The following is a 24,105-nucleotide window of genomic DNA, read 5'->3' as shown; positions in this document are numbered from 1 at the left end:
CAAAGTATATGAGGTACAGTACATGTTGCTGTACACTACCACAAGTTTCACGTTTCAATACAATAGACTGACAAACAATCAATATGCAAATGGAATGAATTATGTAAATAAATAATACTGCAAACGTGAGTGTCAAATCCTTGAAAGTGAGTCTACAGGTTGTGGAGTCAGTGCATATTAATGTTAGAAGTTATCTACACTGGTTCAGGAAACTGATGGCTGAAGGGTAGTAACTGTTCATGAACCTCGTGGTTTGGGCCCTAAGACTCCTGTACCTCCTGCCCCATGGTTGCAGTGAGAAGAAATCAGCACCTGGATGATTGGGGTCCTTGATGAAGGATGAGGCATTGAGGCATTAGAGCACACCCCATTTTTGACCTCCTGGGCAAGAAAAATTATTGATGAAGTAATGGGAGTTGGATGGGCTGAGGGTACTGCTTGCTGGGACTTATGCAATGTCCTAGGGCTGGACAAATTTAGTTTCAACAATCTCAGTATCTTCTTTTGATGTAGGGTATGATACAAGTAAATGGAGCGTTTTCACTTTGTAGCAATTGACCTAATTACAGACAGACAGACAGACATACTTTATTGATCCCGAGGGAAATTGGGTTTCGTTACAGCCACACCAACCAAGAATAGTGAAGAAATATAGCAATATAAAACCATAAATAATTAAATAATAAGTTAATCATACCAAGTGGAAATAAGTCCAGGACCAGCCTATTGGCACAGGGTGTCTGACAGTCCAAGGGACGAGTTGTAAAGTTTGATGGCCACAGGTAGGAATGACTTCCTATGACACTCAGTGTTACATCTCAGTGGAATGAGTCTCTGGCTGAACGTACTCCTGTGCCTAACCAGTACATTATGGAGTGGATGGGAGTCATTGTCCAAGATGGCATGCAACTTGGACAGCATCCGCTTTTCAGACACCACCGTCAGAGAGTCCAGTTCCACCCCCACAACATCACTGGCCTTACGAATAAGTTTGTTGATTCTGTTGGTGTCTGTATCCCTCAGCCTGCTGCCCCAGCACACAACAGCAAACATGAAAGCACTGGCCACCACAGACTCGCAGAACATTCTTAGCATCGTCCGGCGGATGTTAAAGGACCTCAGTCTCCTCAGGAAATAGAGATGGCTCTGACCCTTCTTGTAGACAGCCTCAGTGTTCTTTGACCAGTCCAGTTTATTGTCCATTCGTATCCCCAGGTATTTGTAATCCTCCACCATGTCCACACTGATCCCTTGGATGGAAGCAGGGCTCACCAGTGCCTTACCCTTTCTCAGGTCCACCACCAGCTCCTTAGTCTTTTTCACATTAAGCTGCAGATGATTCTGCTCACACCATGTGACCAAGTTTCCGACCGTCACCCAGTACTCAGCCTCATCTCCCTTCTGATGCATCCAACTATGGCAGAGTCATCAGAAAACTTCTGAAGATGGCAAGATTCTGTGTTGTAGCTGAAGTCCGAGGTGTCGATGGTAAAGAGAAAGGGAGACAGGACAGTCCCCTGTGGAGCCCCAGTGCTTGCTGACCACTCTGTCTGACACACAGTGTTGTAAGCGCATGTACTGTGGTCTGCCAGTCAGGTAATCAATAATCCATGACACCAGGGAAGCATCCACCTGCATCACTGTCAGCTTCTCACCCAGCAGAACAGGGCAGATGGTGTTGAACACACTGGAGAAGTCAAAAAACATGATCCTCACAGTGCTTGCCGACTTGTCTAGGTGGGTGTAGACACGGTTCAGCAGGTTGACGATGGCATCCTTAACTCCTAGTCGGAGCTGATAGGCGAACTGGAGGGGGTCAAAGTGTGGCCTAACCATAGGCCTGAGCTGCTCTAGAACAAGTCTGTCCAGAGTCTTCATGATGTGAGAAGTCAATGCCACCGGTCTGTAGTCATTGGAGCCACTGGGGCGCGGCGTCTTCAGTACAGTAACGAGGCAGGACGTCTTCCACAGCACAGGAACCCTCTGGAGACTCAGGCTCAGGTTGAAGACATGGTGAAGTACTCCACATAGCTGGGGGCACAGGCTTTGAGCACCCTGGGGCTGAGACCATCCAGGCCTGCAGCCGTGCTTGGGTGGAGACGTTTCAGCTATTTTACCAGGAAAGCTGATATCATGCTCATTAATTGCTAGTGGGCTCCCAACTCAGTTCATTAAAGTGACAAGATCTTAATTGTCATATTCTGCCTATTATTCATATTATTTCTCATACAATATGGAGGCCCAATAAGTCACCTCTTGCTCTCAGAGCTAGTTCATCAATGCCACATCCCAGTAATTTCATTCTAGATTGATCAAGCTTTTTCAGGGGTGACCAGGTGGATTAATAACGGAGTACTGGACTACTAGACAACTTCTTAAATTCTGTGAGAACACCTGACTTTACACTTTCTCAGGCAGTGCATTCCAGATTCCAACCACCTTCTGGATAGAAAATTCTTTTCAATGACCACTCTGGACCTCATACCTTTCATTCTCTGACCTCTAGTTTTAGATACCAGTGTTATGAGGATACTCTGTCAATACTCCTCATAATTTTGTATATCTCTGTCCGGTGTCGTTTTGGCCTCCTCCATCTCAAGGAATGCAAACTCAGCCTCTCCAGCCTCTCTTCATAACTGAAACATTCCATCCTGGGCAATACCTTGGAGTTTCTCCCCTGCACTCTCTCCAATAGATTCTTTTGTGTAGCAACTTGAATGGTATAGAACGTTGGGCTTTGTTTTCTCTGGTTGGACCATAACCTCCTGCTCATCTTTTCTACCACCACCAATCTACAAGAGGGACAATTTACAGTAGCCTCACAATAAGCAAATTCCTGGGTTGTGTGTGGGGAGGAGCTACAGCAATCAAAGGAAACCCACCCACCGAGAGAACATGCAGACTCCACACGGATAATACCAGAGCTTAGGATTCTGGAGCTGAGTGATCTGATTAAAGGATTTTCTCTTGGTTCAATATTTATTTTTCAATGACATGAATGTGTTTTTGACGAGGAAGGTTTTCTGTTTTGCAGCAATGTAAATATGACAGCTGTAATTGTGAGAAGAGTGAGGACTGTATGTGTGCTGCCCTCTCCTCATACGTTCAGGCTTGTGCAGCCAAGGGTGTAGTCATCTCCAACTGGAGAGCTAATGTGTGCTGTAAGTATTTGTATTGTAACCAGATTAATCACCTCTAATCCAATTTGCAGAGTTAAGTATTTGTTTTTTTTTCTCCATATAATACACATGCTGTCCTATGTGCACAGAAAAAGTCATGGACAATGAAAGTAACCAGAAGACAGACCCTGTTCCATTCACAGACACCATTTCTCAACTTCTAGCTTCATCGATAGCAGCTGTCTGAGATTAAATCAGATGGTTTGACCTAATGCTGATCTTTTGGCATGTCTGTGCATGGTCACCACTATTGACCCTCTACACCTTATAGACCATTGTAACTTCCATCCACGTCTTTGTTTCCTCCAGAATGGATCTGTACCATCTCTTCTCCTGTTCCCTTCAACTCAACATGATGTCCCTTGAGTAGGCTGACCACCCTCTGCTACATTGACGAGGCTTTGTACACTTTGAGCCACTTTTTCATACATCCACATAATTGCTCAATCTCCACTTTCAATAATATTTATATTCCTAGGACATGGAATACATGGCAGTATAGAACAGGAACAGGTTCTTTGTCTGAACTAATTAAGCTAATGACACCTAATCCGTCCTGGGGTCAGATATCCGACTAGCCTGATCACTGATCTGCTTTAGAATGCCTCTTACCAAACTGGAGGTCAGGCTGATTTGTGAGTGGAGGTCCAACTGAAAAAAGGGCTTTGGCTTTGAACCACGCTAAGTGTAGAGCATCTTGGAATCTAGGTTCCATGGGCATTGCATTTTCTCTTTTTCATTTCTGCCCACATGTCTCAACCTGTAAATGACTAGCTCTTTCAAATAAATGCTTTCATAATTGACATCAAAAATACTTTTCAAAGAATTATTGTTTTATAGTTTTAATTTTGGTTGTGGGAGTTCCTCAAATTGTGTTTTGAAATTGCAGCAAAATACATCAGTTGTCCAAAAACGCTCGTCTACAGCTACAACATGACCAACTGCCACCGTACCTGTCAGTCGCTGGCCACACCAGACAGAACATGTGAGGTTGACTTTGAGCTGGTTGATGGGTGCGGTTGCGCTGAGGGAACTTACATGGACGATACTGGGAAATGTGTGGATCCTTCCAGCTGCCCATGCTACTACAGAGGGTCATTCATTCCAGCGGGGGAGGTTGTTCATGAGGATGACACCATGTGGTGAGATTGTATTAAAAATAATAATTTTATGAACATGAAATCCAAGGTGGATAATAACACACAATGGGAGCTGGGGCTGGAGACAGATACATTTAGTATCATCTCGGATAGATTAGAATCAGAATCAAAGTCTGAACCATATGACCATATGACTTGAAATTTGTTGTTTTGCAGCAACAGTACAACAACATAAAATTATAATAAATTCCAAAATAAATAGTGCAACAAAACAGGTATAATGCAGTAGTGTTCATGGGTGCATGGACCATTTAGAAATCTAATGCCAGAAGAGAAGAAGCTATTTTTGAATAATATCTGGCTCAATCTTCTAAGATGGTAGTAATGAGAAGAGGTGAAGGTCCTTAATGATAGATGCTGCTTTCTGTAACATGTTGGGGAGTGAGGAGGGTCAGTGACACGATGGGGAGTGAGGAGGGTCAGTGACACAACGAGTGAGGAAGGTCAGTGACACAACGCGGAGTGAGGAGGTTCAGTGACAAGACAGGTGAGGAGGGTCAGTGACACGACAGAGTGAGGAGGGTCAGTGACACGACAGGGAGTGAGGAAAGTCAGTTTGATTAGATTGTGTTCATTTCATTGCAAGATACCTAACAAGTAATGCAGCTGAACTCAAGGAATATAATGTGATTGGGGCTGGGATATTACAGCCCTTTTAAGACACTATGACAACACAAGGGGTCTGAATTTGGAGATTAATTTCCTGCACTGCCAGTTAGAAGTTTGTATTCTCTCCTTGTAAGTGCATGGTTTCCACTGGGTGGTCCGGTTTCCTCCCATTGTCCAAAGATGTACCAGATGTTCAATTGGTCATTGTAAGTTGTCTTGCGATTAAGCTAGATTTAAACGTGGGGGGGTTGTTGCTGTGATTTTAAAAGTGAGATATAGAGTTCAAGGTCTAAATGTTCCTTTTCCTGCTCTGACCTCAATGATTGCGAAGATGTTGGAGTTGATTGTTAAGGATGTGGTTTCAGGATACTTTGAGACACATGATAAAATAGACCATAGTCAGGATGGTTTCCTTCAGGAAAAATCTTGCTTGACAAATCTGTTGGAATTCCTTGAAGAATTAACAAGTAGGATAGACAAAGACGAACCAGATGATGTTGTGTTCTTGGATTTTCAGAAGGCCTTTGAGGTTGCTTAACAAGTTAAAACCCATGGTATTACAGGAAAGATACTAGCATGGATAGAGCATTGGCTGATTGGTGGAAGGAAAAGAATGGGAATAAAGGGATCCTTTTTGGGTTGGCTACTGGTAACTAGTAGTGTTCCTCAGGGATTTAGGTCTGTAGATCATTGAGATCTTTTCTGTACAAAACATGTACGAAAATTAGGGGTTACACATAAACTCAAGGTGGACAGGTTTGCTAGAGCTTTTGGGGAGTATTTAAACTAGGTAGACATGGAGATAGGTATCAGTGTGATAGGTTAAAAGATGGAGCTGTAGTAAAGGTAAATGCAATATGTAGAGAGACTGTGAACAAGCATAGGCATGGACAGGGCATGAATATAGTCAATTGTATGAGTTGAAATTTAATGCAGAAGTTTCAGGATCAAGGGTCAGTACACAGATCTACAGAATTGTGGCTATTACAGAGAATTTGCTGTCACAGGCATGAATAGCTGCTGCATGTTTCAGAGTTTAGAAATTCCAAAATGAAAAGGAAGGGAGGTAAAAGAGATGGTGGAGTGGTATTGATATCAGGGAAAGTATCACAGGGAGGATGTTGTTGAGGGAGTACTTACTGAGTGGGTGGAAGTCACTGCTAGAGGAGATATGATGTCCAGAGTTGAGTCCTGAGGAAGGGTCTCAGCCTGAATCATCAGCTTTGTATTCTTCTCAATAGATGCTGCCTGACCTGCTGAGTTCTTCCAGCATTGTGTGTGTGTTGCTCTGGATTTCCAGCATCTGCAGAATATCTTGTGTAGAGGAAAAGCTGTTCTATATATGGTACTACGCAATGAACCTAGTCATGTGATAGATCTCTTGAGGGGTGAGCATTTCAGACAGTAACCAGAACTCCCTGACCTTTAGTATATTCTTGGACAATGATAGGAGCAGATGGTATAGTGAAGTATTTAATTGGTGGGGGGGGGGGTGGGGAAGGAAGCAAAATATGATGCTATTAGGCAAGAACTTAAGAGCTTAAATTGGGAACATGTGGAGAATATATGTGCAATGGTAGTGAGGCAGCACAGTTAGCAAAACACTGTTACATCGCCAACAACCCAAGTTCAATTCCACTGCTGTCTTAAGCTGTTTCTACATAGTTTAAACATACAAAATAGTTAAAATGCAGTCCATTTATTTTTAGTGGCACATGTTTAAATTCAAACAACGTGCTTTACATAGAAACATAGAAAACCTACAGCACACTACAGGCCCTTTGGCCCACAAAGCTATGCCGAGCATGTCCTTACCTTAGAACTACCTAGGCTTACACATAGCCCTCTATTTTTCTAAGCTCCATGTATCCATCCAGGAGTCTCTTAAAAGACCCTATTGTTTCCACCGCTGGCAGCCCATTCCACACACTCACCACTCTCTGTAAAAAAAATTTACACCTGTAATCTCCCCAGTACCTACTTCCAAGCACCTTAAAACGATGCCCTGCCGTGCTAGCCATTTCAGTCCTGGGAAAGTGCCTCTGACAATCCACACTATCAATGCCTCTCATTATCTTGTACACCTCTCTCAGGTCACTTCTCATCCTCTCACTCCAAGGAGAAAAGGCCAAGTTCACTCAACCTATTCTCATAAGGCATGCTCCCCAATCCAGGCAACATCCTTGTAAATCTCCTCTGCACCTTTTCTATGGTTTCCACATCCTTCCTGTAGTGACGCGACCAGAACTGAGCACAGTACTCTAAGTGGTGTCTGACCAAGATCCTATATAGCTGCAACCTTACCACTGGGCTCTTAAACTCAATCCCACAATTGATGAAGGCCAATGCAGCATATGCCCTCTTAAGCACAGAGTCAACCTGCATAGCAGCTTTGCTATGGACTCAGACACCAAGATCCCTCTGATCCTCCACACTGCCAAGAGTCTTACCATTAATACTATATTCTGCCATCATATTTAACCTACCAAAATGAACCACTTCACACTTACCTGGGTTGAACTTCATCTGCCACTTCTCAGCCCAGTTTTGCATCCTATCAATGTCCTGCTGTAACCTCTGACAACCCTCCACACTATCCACAACACCCCCATCCTCTGTGTCATTAGCAAATTTACTAACCCATCCCTCCACTTCCTCACACAGGTCTTTTATAAAAATCACAAAGAGTAGGGGTCCCAGAACACATCCCTGAGCCACATCACTGGTCACTGGCTTCCATGCAGAATATGACTCATTTGCAACCACTCTTTGCCTTCTGTGGGCAAGCCAGTTCTGGATCCACATAGCAATGTACCCTTAGATCCCATGCCTCCTTTCTTTCTCAATAAGGCTTGCATGGGGTACCTTATCAAATGCCTTGCTGAAATCCATATACACTACATCTACGGCTCTACCTTCATCAACGTGTTTAGCCACATCCTCGTAAGGCATGAACTGCCATTAACAAAGCTATGCTGTCTATTCCTAATCATATTATACCTCTCCAAATGTTCATAAATCCTGCCTCTCAGGATCTTCTCCATCAACTTACCAACCACTGAAGTAAGACTCACTGGTCTATAATTTCCTGGGCTATCCCTACTCCCTTTCTTGAATAAAGGAACAACATCCACATCCGTCCAATCCTGCAGAACCTCTCCCTTCCTGATTGATGATGCAAAGATCATCGACATAGGCTCAGCAATCTCCTCCTTCGCTTCTCACAGTAGCTTGGGATAAATCCCAGTTATCCAACTTGATGCTTTCCAAAAGCTCCAGCACATCCTCTTCCTTAATATCTACATGCTCAGGCTTTTCAGTCTGCTGCAAGTCATCCCTACAATCATCAAGATCCTTTTCCGTAGTGAATACTAAAGCAAAGTGTTCATTACGTACCTCTGCCATCTCCTCTGGTTCCGTACACACTTTTCTGCTGTCATACTTAATTCGTCCTGTTCTTTCACATCTTATCCTCTTGCTCTTCACATACTTGTAGAATGCCTTCGGGTTTTCTTTAATCCTGTCCACCAAGGCCTTCTCATGGTCCCTTCTGGCTCTCCTAATTTCATTCTTAAGCTCCTTCCTGTTAGCCTTATAATCTTCTAGATTCCCATCATTACATAGTTTTTTGAACATTTCGTAAACTCTTCTTTTCTTCTTGTCTAGATTTACAACAGCCTTTGTACACCACTGTTTCTGTACCCTACTATCCTATCCTTGTCTCATTGCAATGTATACGAGTAGAACTCCACACAAATACCCCATGAACATTTGCCACATTTCTTCCGTACGTTTCCCTGAGAGCATCTGTTTCCAATTTGTGCTTCCAAGTTCCTGCCTGATAGCCTCATATTTCCCCTTACTCCAATTAAACATTTCCTTATTTTTCTCCAATGCTATGATAAATAAAGGAGATAGAATTGTGATCACTATCTTCAAAATGCTCTTCCACTGAGAGACCTGACACCTGACCAGGTTCATTTCCCAATACCAAATCAAGTACAGCCTCTCCTCTTGTAGGCTTATCTACATATTGTGTCAAGAAACCTTCCTGAACAGACCTAACAAAACTCTACCCCATCTAAACCCCTCACCCCAGGGAGATACCAATCACATTAAACTCACTTTAAACACATTAAAACTCACAGAGGATTTCTATCTTATAAAAAATCTTACAAATTACGAACTATTTCTAACATACAAAAGATTTCAAAAACACAGGTACAATTACTATAAGCTAAAGAGACAGACCAATGATACAGATGAACGAGCCATCTATTGAACAAATCGAAACCAGAGGAATGGATTCTAGTTCATTCTGTGTTTCAGTCATTCTTGTTGATATTCTTTAATCATTCTTAAAAAGCCTTGACTGCTCTCTACATTTATACTGTTTCTTTGCCATTTGAGTGACTTCACCCTTTTTATACAAGTGGTCTACAGGCTTCTTGGAGACAGAAATCCCAGGTATCCACAATTAATGCTGTGAAGCTGACTCCACAAGTATACAGACCCTCCAACTTACTAATGTATCACCCATTTGATATACTAAGTGATATTGTCTTTCTGGTCTGCAGGCTTCCTTGAATCTTAAGATCTTATCCAGTGCTGTCTGTTTTGAAATAAGCCCAATTACCATAGCCATTGTCTTATAATGCACCTGTTTGAAAAGCCCGTGCTGTAGTCCAACATCCTGCTTTCCATAGACAGTGTTTCTGTTTGCAAAACTATTCATTCAACTTCAAACTGATTATTACTTGCCATTTACATTAAAAACTGAAGCCTAGCTCCCATTTATGAACATCACCTAAATAAAGCACATAGTTGGAATAAATAAATAAATAAAATACATAAGCTGAACATCTTTAGTAGCAGGTAAGTTGCAAGAGGGAACACTGAGGGATAAAATGTACAAGTGTCTGGAAAGACAGGCTGATTAAGGATAGGCAGCAAGGCTTTGTATGCGAGAGATCATGTCTTTCAAATTTGAGTTTTTTGAAGAAAGTCAAAGAGGGCAGAAGTATAGAAACAATATGGACTTCAATAAAATCTTTGATAAGGTTCTGCATACAGTGCTATTAAGGAAATTTAGAGAGCTAGTGAATTGCATATATAGTTGTCCTGATGGAAGGAAGAAAAGAGTGATTGTGGAAAATTGTTTTTTGGATTGGAGGGCCATGTCTTACCCAGGACTTAGTGCTTAACCCCTTGTTATTTGTCATTGATTTGAATAAACACATACAATGCATGGTTATTATGTGTGCAGATAACTTTAAAAAGTACATGGTGTTGTCGAGAGTGAGGATGGTTTCAGTAATTACAGTGGTATCTTGAGCTAGGTCAGTGTTAGCAATCAGGAAATACAATCAGTGTTGGAGTACTTATTTTTACATGATTTGGATGACAGACTTGACAGCTTTGGGGCCAGATCTGAATTTGATACCAAGATAGATGGAAGTGGAGGTAGTGTTGAGGAAACAGAAGGATGCTTTAGGAAAATAAGTAAAGAAGAGTCAATTGGAATACAGTGTTGGGAAGTGCATGGTCATTCACTTTAGTAGAAGGGATAAAAGTGCAGACTATTTTTTTAAACAGGCAAAACTTTCAAAAATCTGAGGTGCAAAGGGATTTGGGAGTCCTCGTGCAGGATTCATGAAAGGTTAACTTGTAGGTTCAGTCGGTGGTGAGGAAAGCTAATGCAATGTTAGCATTCATTTCAAGAGGAGTAGAATGGAACAGCAAGAATGTAATGCAGAGGCTTTATAAGGCACTGATGAGGCCTCAATTGGAGTATTGTGAGCATTTTTGGGTCTCTTATCCCTTAAAGGATGTGCTAACATTGGAGTGCATTCAGAGGAGGTTCAAGAAAATGAAAGGTTTATTGTATGACCAGTGATTGAAGGCCTATAATCACTCAAAGAATTAGAAGAAATAGAATTTTAGAAGAATGAGCAGGGATCTCATTGAATTGTATTGAATATTGAAAGGCCTCGATGGAGTGGATGTGAAGAAATGTTTTCCATAGTAGGGGAACGTAGGACCAGAGGGAACAGCATCAGAATAGAAATATGTCTATTTAGAATGGAGATAAGGAGGAATTTATTTAGACAGAGGGTGGTGAATCTGCGGAATTCGTTTTCACAGGCAGCTGTGAAAGTTAGGTCACTGGTTAAATTTATGTTGTTAGGTTCTTGATTGTCAGGGCTTGAAAGGTTATGGGGTGAAGGCAGGAGAATGGGGTTAAGAGGGAAAATAGATCAGCCTTGATGAAATGATAGCAACAAACACAAAATGCTGGAGGAACTCTATGGAACTCTGGCGGGATCCATGGAAAAGAGTACTGTCAACATTGCTGAAGGGTCTCAGCTGAGATGTTAACTGTACTCTTTTCCATAATGCTGCCATAACTCTTTTCCAGCATTTTGTGTGTGTTGCTTGGGTATCCAGAGTTTGCAGATTTTCTTTTGTTTGTGATGAAATGGTGGAGTAGATTTGATGGACCAAATGGCATAATTCTGCTCCTATCTCTTATGTTCTTACGTTTTTTTTGAGTAAGTGGTTCAAGGAATGGCAAATAGACTTAAATTGGGATGTGAGAAGCGCTGCATTTTGTGAAGACAAATGAGGGTAAGCCTTTCACAGTGAATGATAGGGCCCTGGGGAATGTTGTAGAACAGAGTACAGTTAACTGGTTCCCTGGAAATGGTGTCACAGATGGACTTTTGGAACACTTGTCAGGATACTGAATACAGAAATTGGAATGTTACGTTTCAGTTCATGGGGTCGCATTTGGAAAATTGTGTTAATGTTCTTCATATCCTTCTCTTCCACATTCTACCAATATATTATTCACTCTATTTTAAGTACATCAATTGATCCAGTGTCTGAGAAGGGATTTTCACAGGTTCACCACTCTCTCAGTTCCCTTAGAACTCTGTGCTCCAGTCTGAACATCTCCCATCAATGATAGATCTGAATTCTGAGAGTTCTGAATTCAGGGCAACACAGCAATGTAGAGTTTAGTGTAGTGCGGTGTCAGCGATCAGGGTCCAATTCCAACACTGTTAAGGAGTGTTTTTCCATGGGTTTCTTCCAGGGGTTTTGGTTTCCTCCCATATTCCAAAGATGTACAGATAAATAGATTGATTTGTCACATGGATGTAATTGGGTGGTGTGGGCTTGTTGGACCAGAAGAGCCTGTACTGTACTGTATCTCTAAATAAATAAATCTTGTTCTTACATTGTAGCACCTGCAATATGGGAAAACTTGAATGTATTGGAAAAGATTTAACTTCCCAAGGTAATGTATTGAAAAGAGTAACTTTGCAAAGAGAAATATAAGTTCAAGGTACATTTATTATCGAAGTATATATCCTTGAGATTAGTCTTCTTGCAGGCAGCTGGTAAACAGAGACACAAGAGAACCCCTTCAAAAAAACCACACGACCAAGATCATCAAACAACCAATGTGTGAAATAAAGAACAAATGGTGCAAATAATAAAAAAGGAAACAAGTAACACACAGGAAGTTAACTGCAGAGTCCCTGAAAGTGAGCCCACAGCCACAGAGCCAGTTCAGAGCTATGATTCGTGCCATTGGTTGAGACCACAATCACAGAGCCAGTTTGCTGAAATGCCTTCATCAAATCATATATTTTTAAAAAAGTAAACAAAAACACATGGAACATGAACTTCTGTCCCCGAAAGTGAGTCCACGGTTGTAGTGATTTTAATCTTGTCTGATGTTTTAATCAGTGTGGAGTAGTGGAGCCGACCACTGGTTGGTAATCTACCATCATCTTTGACGTAGCTCCACCCCAAGTGATGGTCGATCTTACCATACCTGCACTATCAAGATCCTAGTTCACCATATCCCCCAGGTGATCACAAAAGTCCCAGATCATTTAGTGGGCGTAAAAGTACATCCTTAAAAGGGAAATTATAGGCTGCAACCTGCAGCAATTGCAGTTCACAAGATGTTTATCTAGAAGATAAAGAGCATCAAGTTGTTTTGTGAACTATCTGCAACATGCTGCTGTGCTATCTTTCTCCATTTTTTTCTCAGTATTCATAGATTGATGTTTGTCTTTGCTTTGCAGAATGTGTGGCTCCCATGATTTACTTTGACTGCAATAATGCTTCAGCTGGCAGCACTGGCACAGAATGTCAGAAGAGTTGTCAAACCCTGGACATGGAGTGTGTAAGTGCCAGTATAATGTCACACGGCAGAGTGCTATAATGTGCTTGATAGAAATAAAACAGTATTGGCATCACACATCCCTCACAAAGCCATGTTGATTGTCCCTAATGCTTCTGCAAATACTTGTAAATCCTATCCTAAGGAATACTCTTCATTGCTTACACCTGAAGTAAGAGTCAATTGTCTATAATTCTCAGAAATATAACTAATACCCTAATGGAACAAAGTTGCAATATTTGTCATCCTCCAATCCCTCCAATCCTCAGATACTGCTCTTGTGGCAAGTGATGCTGCAAAGATCATTGTCACCACCTATGTTTAAAATGCTTTGGGGTTACTCTCCAAGCCATTCATTTATCCCCTTCCAGTTCTCCTAATTCCCTACTTAAGTTCCTTTCTGGCTACCTAACAACTCTCAAGAGCCCTGCCTGATTTTTGCTTCCTATACCTTCAATATGCTTTCTTCTTTCTCTTGATGAGATATTCCAGCTCTCTTGTCAGCCATGTATCCATCACCTTACCATCCTTTCTCTGTCTCAATGGGACAAGGCTTTCCAGAACCCCATGCAAGGGCTCCCTAAACAGCCTCCATGTTTCCACTCTGCATTTTCCTGAAAATATCTGCACCCTTAAGTTCCTGCCTACGTAATACTTTCATCATTTCTTCCAATTAAGTATTTCCCATACCATCTTCCTTTGTCCTTGTCCATGTCTATGCTAAATGTTAGGGAGGTCTTTTGTACGAGGAATATATAAGCACTCATTTACAATATGGCACTTCTTGGGTCCCAAAGATTCGTAGAGATATAGAACACCATGGCACAGAAACAGGCCCTTCAGCCCATCTATGCTGTGCTGACCTATTAATCTGCCTCATCCCATCGATCTCCACCCAGACCATTGCTCGCTGTACTACTGCCATCCATTCACATAACCAAATTGCACTTAAATGCTGAAATAAAACCCCTATTCATCACTTCCGCTGGCAACTCGTTCCACAGTCTCACTATTCTGAGTGAAGAAGTTCTCCCTATTGTTTATCGTGTGGATAGTCAGAGACTTTTTCCTAAGTTTTTTATGCAGAGAGCAGTGAGTGCATGGAATGGGCTGCCGGTGACGGTGGTGGAGGTGAATACAATAGGGTCTTTTAAGAGACTCCTGCATAGATACATGGAGCTTAGGAAAATAGAAGGCTATGGGTAACCCTAGGTAATTTCTAAAGTAAGTACACATTCAGCACCACATTGTGGGCCGAAGGGCCTGTATTGTGCTGTAGGTTTTCTATGTTTCTATGTTTCCCCTTAAACATTTCACCTTTGACCCTTAACCCATGACCTCTAGTTCTATTTTTATTAACCTCTGTGGGGAAAAAACCTGTTTGAAGTCCTCTATCTAAACACTTCATAATTGTGTAAACGTCTATCAAATTTCTCCTCATTTTCCTATGCTCTAGCCCCACCCTATTCAACCCTTTCCTACAACTGGCATCCTGAAGTCTTGGCAACATCCTTGTACATTACCTCTGCATTCTTTCAAGCTTATTGATGTCTTTCCTGCAGGTAGCTGACCAGTGCTGCACACAATACTCCAAGTTAGGGCTCACCAACATCTTGCACAATTTCAACATTGCGGCCCATCTCCTGTACTCAATATGACTTAATTATGAAGCCCAATGTCCCTATCTGCCTATGATGCCACTTTGAAGGAATTATGGATCTGTATTCCCAGATCCTTTTGTTATACTGCACTCTCCAATACCCTACTGCTCACCATCTTAGTGCTAACCCTCTCAAAATGCGACACCTCATACACTTGTCTGCATTAAATTCTATCTGCCAACTTTCCAGCTGGGCCAGATCTCATTGCAAGCTCTGATGGTCTTCCTTGCTGTCCACTACCACCCTCAATCTTCGTATCATCTGTGAATTTGCTGATCCAGTTTGCCACATTATCATCCAGATTGTTGATACAGATGACAAACATCTTGCCCAGCACCGATCGCTGTGGCATACCACTAGTCACTGGCCTCCAGTCAGAGAGGCAACCATCTACTACAACTCTCTGGCTTCTTCTGCAAAGCCAGTTTACTACCTCATCTTGAATGCCAAGCAACTGAACCTTCTTGGTCAGCCTCCCATGTGAGGCTTTGTCAAAGGCCTTGATAAAGTCCCTGTCTCCACTGTCTTACCTTCATCAGCTTTCCTGGTAACTGCCTCAAAAATCTGTGTAAGATTGGTTAGATATAACCTATCATGCACAAACCCAAGTAAACTATCCCTATTCAGTCCAGTCTATCTAGAAACCTATACAGTCGGCCCTCCATATCCATGGGTTCCGTATCCACAGATCGAAAATATTCGGAAAAAAAAGTTCCAGGAAGTTCCAAATGCAAAACTTGAATTTGCCATGTGTCGAGCACTACGCTTAATCCACGCGAATGAAGTGATATGTAGGCATACCCTGCTGTAGCCTCCCGCCATTTCACAGATCCTCAGTCTCTCTCCAGCACTTGCTGTTTGAGTATTGTTCACCTCGCGTCTTGTTCGTTCACTACTTGTGTTGTGTGCACCCTTTGTTTCTGTGAAAAAATGGCTCCTAAAAAGCAATTAAGTGGTCAAAGCAATTCCTCAAAGGCTAAGAGGAAGCGTAAAGTGCTATCTCTCGCTGAGAAAATAAAAATCTTAGATCTTTTGAAAAGTGGCATGTTGCTTGCCAAAGTGGGCCATAAGGTCGGTAAGAATGAATCGAGCATTCGCGCAATAAAGCAGAAAGAAGCTGAAATTCGTGGAAGTGTTAGTGCTACCCCTACAATAGCAAAAATGGTCTCTCTGGTTATTATTTCCTAAACAATACAGTATAACAACTATTTACATAGCATTTACATTCTATTAGGTGTTATAAGTAATCTAGAGATGATTTAAAGTATACGGGAGGATGTGCGTAGGTTATATGCAAATATAAGGGACCTGAGCATCCGCAGATTTTGGTATCCAATCCCCCGCGGATACCTAGGAACAATTGTATATATCTGATTTCTTAGAATACCTTCTAATAACACTGCTAATGTCAGGCCCACCGGCCTATAATTTCCTTACTTATTCTTAGATCCTTTCTTAAATAATGGAACAACATTAGCCAACCTCTAGGCCTCTGGCACCTCACCCATAGCTAAATACATTTTAAATATCTCTGCTAGGGCCCCTACTATTTCAGTAAACATAGAAATATAGAAAATCTACAGCACAGTACAGGCCCTAAGGCCCACAAAGTTGTGCCGAACATGTCACTACCTTAGAAATTACTAGCCTTACCCATAGCCCTCTATTTTTCTAAGCTACATATACCTATCCAAAAGTCTCTTAAAAGACCCTATTGTATCCGCCTCCACCACCGTTGCCGGCAGACCATTCCACGCACTCACCTCTCTCTGCATGAAAAACTTACCCCTGACATCTCCCCTGTACCTGCTCCTCATCACCTTAAACCTGTGTCCTCTTGTGGCAACCATTTCAGCCCTGGGAAAAAGCCTCTGACTATCCACACGATCAATGCCTCTCATCATCTTATACACCTCTATCAGATCACCTCTCATCCTCCGTCGCTCCAAGGAGAAAAAGCTGAGTTCACTCCACCTATTCTCATAAGGCATGCTCCCCAATCCAGGCAACATCCTTGTAAATCTCCTCTGCACCCTTTCTATGGTCTCCACATCTTTCCTGTAGTGAGACGACCAGAAATGAGCACAGTACTCCAAGTGGGGTCTGACCAGGGTCCTATATAGCTGCAACATTATCTCTCAGCTCCTAAATTCAATTCCACAATTGATGAAGGCCAATACACTGTATGCCTTTTTAACCACAGAGTCAACTAGCTTCACAGATCCAAGGGAACACTTTGCCAGGGCCCGGCCCTCACTGCTGCTTTTCCTTATTTGTATAGATTTGTGTCTGTTTCTCAAGTAAATACAGATGCAAAAAATCCACTTAAGATATCCCCATCTCTTTCAGCCCCAGACACAGACAACTACTCAGATCTTCAAGAGGACCTCTTTTGTCCTTTGCCATCCTTTTGCTCTGAATATATCTGTCGAAACCTTTGGAATTCTAGAGCAACTTCACACCCTCATTAAACTGTCCTGATCTTCTTAAGTGTAATCTGTATTTCTTATATGCCTCAATACCTCATTTGTTCCTTCCTATCTATACCTTATATGCACCACCTCCTCCTCTTAAACAGGGCCTCAATGTGTCTCAAAAAGCAAGGTTCTCTAAATCTGTTATCCTTGCCTTTTAATTCTGACAGGAAGATAGAAACACTGTATCCTCAACATTTTACTTTTGAAGACCTTCAACTTACCAAGAACATATTTGCCAGAAAACAGCCCAATCCACATTTACCAGATCTTTTCTGATACGTCAAAATTGGCCTTTCTCCAATTTAGAATCTCAACCCAAGGACCAATCTAGCAATCTCCATAATTATCTTGAAACTAGTAGATCATGATCACTAGTTTCAGAGAGTTCCCCTACACAAACTTATCTTACCTGTTCTGTCTCATTCCCTAATAGGAGATCTAATATTACACTCTCTCTAGTTTTTCAACATCAGAATATGTGCCTTGACTGAACTGGTCCATACCAACCAAGATTCCCATCAAAGCTAATTTGATTTGGCCCATATCCTTCCAGATCTTTCCTATACATGTACTTGTCCAAACATCTTTTAAATGCTAATGTACTTGGCTGAACTACTTCACTCTGGGTGAAAAAGTTACCCCCCATGTTCCTGTTAAATCTCTTCTGCCTCATGAACCTATACTTTCTAATTTCTGATTCCTCAACCCTGGGAAAAAGTCTATGCACATCGCCCCTATATTTCTCTCTCTATTTTATACACCACTACAACATCACTCCTCATTCTATACTCCGATGGAAAATATTCCCAACTGGTTGAACCATTTGTCATAATTCAGTCTCTCAAGACATGTGAATTTGTGAATTTCTTCTGCACTCTTTACAAATTAATGACTTCTTTCCAAGAGCAGTGTGACCAAAATTGAATGCAATATTCCACATGTGGCCTCACCAACATCTTGTACAACTGCAACATAACATCCAAACTTCTGTATTCAGTGACCTGACTAATGAAGGCCAGGATGCCAAAACTCTTCTTTACCATCCTGTATACCTATGATGCCATTTCCAGGGAACTATGTACTTGTGCTCCTGGGTCTCTTTGTTCCTCATCACTTCCCAGAATAATATGAAAGCCTGAGCCTCATTAGTCTTCCCAAAATGCAACTCCTCATACTTAACTGAATTAAACTCCATCACCATTTTGTCTCAGTCACTAATAAATTCTTAAACCTGTGAGTTCTAGTAAGCCCAATAAACCTGAAAACCATAGGGGGGGGAATTAGAAACATAGAAAATCAACAGGCACTTCGGCCCACAAAGCTGTGCCGAACATGTGCTTACCTTAGAAATTACCTAGAGTTACCCATAACCCTCTATTTTTCTGAGCTCCATGTACCTGTCCAGGAGTCTCTTAAAAGACCCTATCATATTCACCTCCACCGCCGTCGCTGACAGCCCATTCCAAGCACTCACCACACTCTAAGTAAATAAAATTGACCTCTTTTAGCTTAGTTAAATACAATATCAGCTCTACTGACAGGTTGTTAACAAAGAACTGAGAATGGAGAATCAAGTATGGAGATCAGATTCTAAATTCAATTTTTAAAAAATTGTTTCTGCAGTATCTCATGGATTGTGTCTCTGGGTGTGTCTGTCCTCAAGGATTGATCTCTGATGGAAATGGTGGCTGTATTCCCATAAGTGAGTGTCCCTGTACACATAATAGCCGCAGTTACAAGCCTGGTGAAATCTTGGAAGTGGACTGCAACTCATGGTGTGTAGAACATACTTTTGTTTTTTCTGCGGAGGTAATCCATGTGAAGCAAATGAGGAAGCTCAGAGCTAATACCTTCTGGTCAGTAAAAATCCTGTTTGATTTTTTTCAGCCAATGTAGCAACAGATCATGGAGCTGCACAAAGCAAGAGTGCCATGGAACGTGCATGATCTATGGAGATGGGAATTACATCACTTTTGATGGGCAACGCTACACTTTTAATGGAGATTGTGAATATGTAGTTGCACAGGTATCGTTTGACAAATACGTCTTTTATTATTTTAAGTAGTTATACTGTAACTACTCTGCCATAGTAGCCATGCTGTGGTAGGGTAGTAGTTAGCCTGACACTGTTACAGCTCAGGATGTTCCAGAGATGGGAATTTAATTCCAGTGCCATTCTATAAGGAGTCTGAACTTCCTCTCTGTGGAATGTTTGTGTTTTCCCCGGTGCTCCAGCTTTCTTCAAGGTTGTACCAGGTAGATTAATTGTTCATTGTAAATTATCCCATGATTAGGTTAGAATTAGTCAGGGTTGTGCAGTTGCTGGGGTGGTGTGGCTAAAAGGGTGAGAATGGCCTATTCCATGCTGTATTGCTAAATAAAATAATGATAACAAAGTAATTATTTTAATAGAGATATATGTGAAATCCAGTATATAATGTGAGGAGCTGATGATAAAGTCTGTGTATAATTTGCTTGAATGCTCCAAATTTCAAACCTTTTTGGACAAAATCTAACCTTTAAAGACAAAATAATGTACCATGTACACAATTTTTGTGCCTATATTTGTTTTGTGTCTATATCTGTTGATAGCCTTTAATTCTGACTTTATTCAATGGTTGTTTCAGGATTATTGTGGAAACAATTCTAACAATGGAACTTTCAGGATAATCACAGAAAACATTCCTTGCGGTACCACTGGGACAACGTGCTCTAAGTCAATCAAAATCTTCTTGGGTGTAAGTGTGTGACCTATGTTACTCCTTCATTGTTCTTTACAGTGGTAAGTTACAGTTAGTAGTGAAAAGATTAGCTTGAAGCTTAGCTATAAACCTGGATACATATGATCATTTCTGAATTATTGTCTAAGACTGCCAGAAGTCTTCCAGATATTCATGCCACAATTGATAGTGCTACATGTGGGAATCACTGATGCACCTTCTCTGCTCAACAAGGTGAGATACAGTGTCAGGAAATGTACCATCATGTACTTTGGGAGAATAAATGAAAAGATTGTCTACTTTCTAAATGGAGAGAAAATACAAAAATCTGAGGGGCAAGGGATTTGGGAGTCCTTGTGCAGGATTCCTTGAAGGTTAATTTGCAGGTTGAGTCTGTGGTAAGGAATGCAAATACAATGTTAGCATTCATTTCAAGAGGACTAGAATATAAAAGCAGGGATGTAATGTTGAGACTTTATATATCTCTGGTGAGGTCTCACTTGGAGTATTGTGAGCAGCTTAGTAAGGACGTGCTGAAACTGGAGAGGGTTCAAAGGAGGTTCACAAAAATGATTCCAGGATTGAATGGCTTGTCATGTGAAGAGTGTTTGATGGCTCTGGGCCTGTATTCACTAGAATTTAAAAGAATGAGGGATGACCTAATTGAAACCTATCGAAAAGTGAAAGGCCTTGATAGAGTGGATGTGGAGAAGATGTTTCCTATGGTGGGAGAGTCTAAAACCAGAGGACAAAACCTCAGACTAGAGGGGCATCCTTTTAGAATGGAGATGAGGAGGAATTTCTTTAGCTAGAGTGTGGTGAATCTATGTAATTCTTCACCACGGGCAGCTGTGGAGGCTAATTCTTTATGTATATTTAAGGCAGAGGTTAGTAGATTCTTGATTGGTCAGGGTATGAAGAGATGGGGTGGTGGGGGGAGGGCAGAAGATTGGAGAGGGAAAATGGATCAGTCATAATAAAATGGCAGAGCAGACTCAATGGGCCATATGGCCTAATTCTGCTCCTATATCTTATGGCCCTCCTGCTTGAAATTATCCACCGTTGTCCCTGTACCAAAAAAGACAATGGTAACATGCCTGAATGACTGGCGTCCTGTAGCACTCACCTCAATAATAAGCAAATGCTTTAAGAGGCTAGTCAAGGATTGCATCTGCAGCTTGCTATCACTCAAATTGGACCCGCTACAGATTGCTGACTGACACAACCGATTGACAGATGATGCAATAGCCACTGCTCTAAATACTGTCCTTACACATCTGGAGAAGAAGGATGCTTATGCAAGAATGCTGTCCTTGGACTACAGTTCAGCATTCAACACCATAGTTCCATCCAGGGTCGACAAGAAACTCAGAGACCTTTGCCTTGACCCTGCCTTGTTCAGCTGGATCCTGGACTTCCTGTCAGATCACCTACAGAATGTAAGAGTGGGCTCCCTCACCTCCAACCCTCTGACTCTCAACACAGGAGCCCCTCAGGGCCTCATACTGAGTCCCCTCCTTTGCTCTATGCATACCCATGACTCTATCGTCACCCACAGCTCCAATCTGCTAATCAAATTTGCTGACAACACTACATTGATTGGCCTTATCTCAAACAATAATGAGGAGAAGTCATCTCTCTAACACAGTGGTGTCAAGAAAACAACCTCTCCTTCAATGTTGCAGAAACAAAGAAGCTGGTTGTGGATTACAGGAGGAATGGAGATGGACTAACCCCTGTTGACATCAATGGATCTGTGGTTGAGGGAGTAAACAGCTATAAGTTCCTCGGCTTCCACATCACCGAGGATCTCACGTGGTCTGTACACACCAGCTGTGTGATGAAAAAGGCACAACAGTGCCTCTTTCACCTCAGATGGTTGAGGAAGTTTGGTATGGGCCCCCAAGGTACAGAGGTACAGAGAAGAAGTCAGGGTTAAGTTTTTTACTCAGAGAGTGGTGAGTGCGTGAATGGGTTGCAGTAACGGTGGTGGAGGCGGATATGATAGGGTCTTTTAAGAGACTTTTGGATAGGTACAAGGAGCTTAGAAAAATAGAGAGCTATGGGTAAGCCTAGTAATTTCTAAGGTAGGGACATGTTCGGCACAACTTTGTGGGCCAAAGGGCCTGTGTTGTGCTGTAGGTTTTCTATGTTACTATATTTCTAAGAACTTTCTACAGGGGTACAATTGAGAACATCCTGGCTGGCTGCATCACTACTTGGTATGGGAACTGTACCTCTTTCCATTGCAGGACTCTGCAGAGAGTGATGCAGACAGCCCAGCATATCTGTAGTTGCGTACTTCCCATGACTCAGGACATTTACAAGGACAGATGTGTAACAAGGGCCTGAAGGGTCATTGGGGACCCGAGTCACCCCAACCACCATCTATTCCAGGTGCTACCATCCGGGTAACAGTACCACAGCATAAAAGCCAGGACCAAGAAGGACAGCTTCTTCCACCAGGCCATCAGACTGATGAATTCACGCTGATTTGAGTGTACTGTGTATTCCATTGACTGTTCTATTTATTATAAATTATTATAAATTACCATGATTACACATTCACAAGGAAATCTGCAGATGCTGGAAATTCAAGCAACACACACAAAATGCTTGTGGAACATGGCAGGCCAGGCAGCATCTATAAGGAGAAACGCTGTCGACGTTTCGGGCCAAGACCCTTCGTCAGGACTAACTGAAAGAAAGATAGTAAGAGATTTGAAAGTAGTGGGGGGAGGGGAAAATGCGAAATGATAGGAGAAGACCGGAGGGGGTGGGATGAAGCTGAGAGCCAGAAAGGTGTTTGGCAAAAGGGATACAGAGCTAGAGAAGGGAAAGGATCATGGGATGGGAGGCCTAGGGAGAAAGAAAGGAGGAGGGGAGCACCAGAGGGAGATGGAGTGATGGGCAGAGAGAGAAAGAAAAAAAAATGGGAGGGGGAGAAAAAACTAAATATATCAGGGATGGGGTAAGAAGGGGAGGAGGGGCATTAACGGAAGTAAGATAAGTTATATAAGGTATATAAGGTGTTGTTCCTGAGTGTCTCTCCAACTGGGAGAGACAGTGGCCACACATTTTAATTCCATGTCCCATTCCCATTCTGATATGTCTATCCATGGCCTCCTCTACTGTCAAGATGAAGCCACACTCAGGTTGGAGGAACAACACCTTATATACCGGCTGGGTAGCCTCCAACCTGATGGCATGAACATTGACTTCTCTAACTTCCGTAAATGCCCCTCCTCCCCTTCTTACCCCATCCATGATATATTTAGTTTTTCTCCCCCTCCCCTTTTTTTCTTTCTCTCTCTGCCCATCACTCTGCCTGTTCTCTGGTGCTCCCCTCCCCCTTTCTTTCTCCCTAGGCCTCCCATCCCATGATCCTTTCCCTTCTCTAGCTCTGTATCCCTTTTGCCAATCACCTTTCTGACTCTCAGCTTCACCCCACCCCCTCCAGTCTTCTCCTATCATTTCACATTTTCCCCTCCCCCTCCTACTTTCAACTCTCTTACTATCTTTCTTTCAGTTAGTCCTGACGAAGGGTCTCGGCCCGAAACGTCGACAGTGCTTCTCCCTATAGATGCTGCCTGGCCTGCTGTGTTCCACCAGCATTTTGTGTGTGATGATTGCACATTGCACATTTAGATGGAGACATAACATAAAGATTTTTACTCCTCATGTATGTGAAGGATGAAAGAAATAAAGTCAATTCAATTCAATTCTTATACCATCAAATTTCCCATAGCCCTCAGGAGCAAATAGATTTTGAATGGGCATTTGCTGCTGTTGCAGTTTCTGCTTCATTACAGCTTCCATTCTCAAACACAAAAAATGTTGAGCAGTAATTAATCCATTTACTCAACAGCAGACCATCAGAGAACATTTCTGGTTATAAATTCCAAGTGAATTATCACTTCCCACCATTCACTCCTTGTCAGTGAATCACATTTATCATTTATCCTTCAGGGACAGATTTTGGGAGGTAGATGCTGCTCATTCTGTTCATAGCATCAAACACATCAGATGACTAAGGTTCTAGTTATAACCACACCACAGCCAGAACCTGAAGCTGAAAGGAAACTGAATGGATCAGAATGAG

The 24,105-nt window shown here is 42.0% G+C and overlaps 1 protein-coding gene across 1 annotated transcript in view; it reads left to right on the top strand.

Moving 5' to 3' along the window:
- LOC140729829 (uncharacterized) overlaps positions 1 to 24,105 on the top strand; it is a 239,444-nt gene that overhangs the window by 43,689 nt on the left and 171,650 nt on the right. The window contains exons 16-22 of the mRNA XM_073050042.1: positions 3,035 to 3,161; positions 4,069 to 4,321; positions 12,196 to 12,248; positions 13,048 to 13,148; positions 18,907 to 19,058; positions 19,171 to 19,309; positions 19,911 to 20,021. Of these exons, the coding sequence (XP_072906143.1) occupies positions 3,035 to 3,161; positions 4,069 to 4,321; positions 12,196 to 12,248; positions 13,048 to 13,148; positions 18,907 to 19,058; positions 19,171 to 19,309; positions 19,911 to 20,021 (936 nt within the window). The remainder of the gene's footprint in view (positions 1 to 3,034; positions 3,162 to 4,068; positions 4,322 to 12,195; positions 12,249 to 13,047; positions 13,149 to 18,906; positions 19,059 to 19,170; positions 19,310 to 19,910; positions 20,022 to 24,105) is intronic.

Source organism: Hemitrygon akajei, chromosome 6, assembly GCF_048418815.1.
Source record: "Hemitrygon akajei chromosome 6, sHemAka1.3, whole genome shotgun sequence".
In the NCBI taxonomy this organism is placed as follows: domain Eukaryota; kingdom Metazoa; phylum Chordata; class Chondrichthyes; order Myliobatiformes; family Dasyatidae; genus Hemitrygon; species Hemitrygon akajei.
Note: the sequence above shows the minus strand (reverse complement) of the source record. Positions and strands in the feature narration are given on the sequence as shown.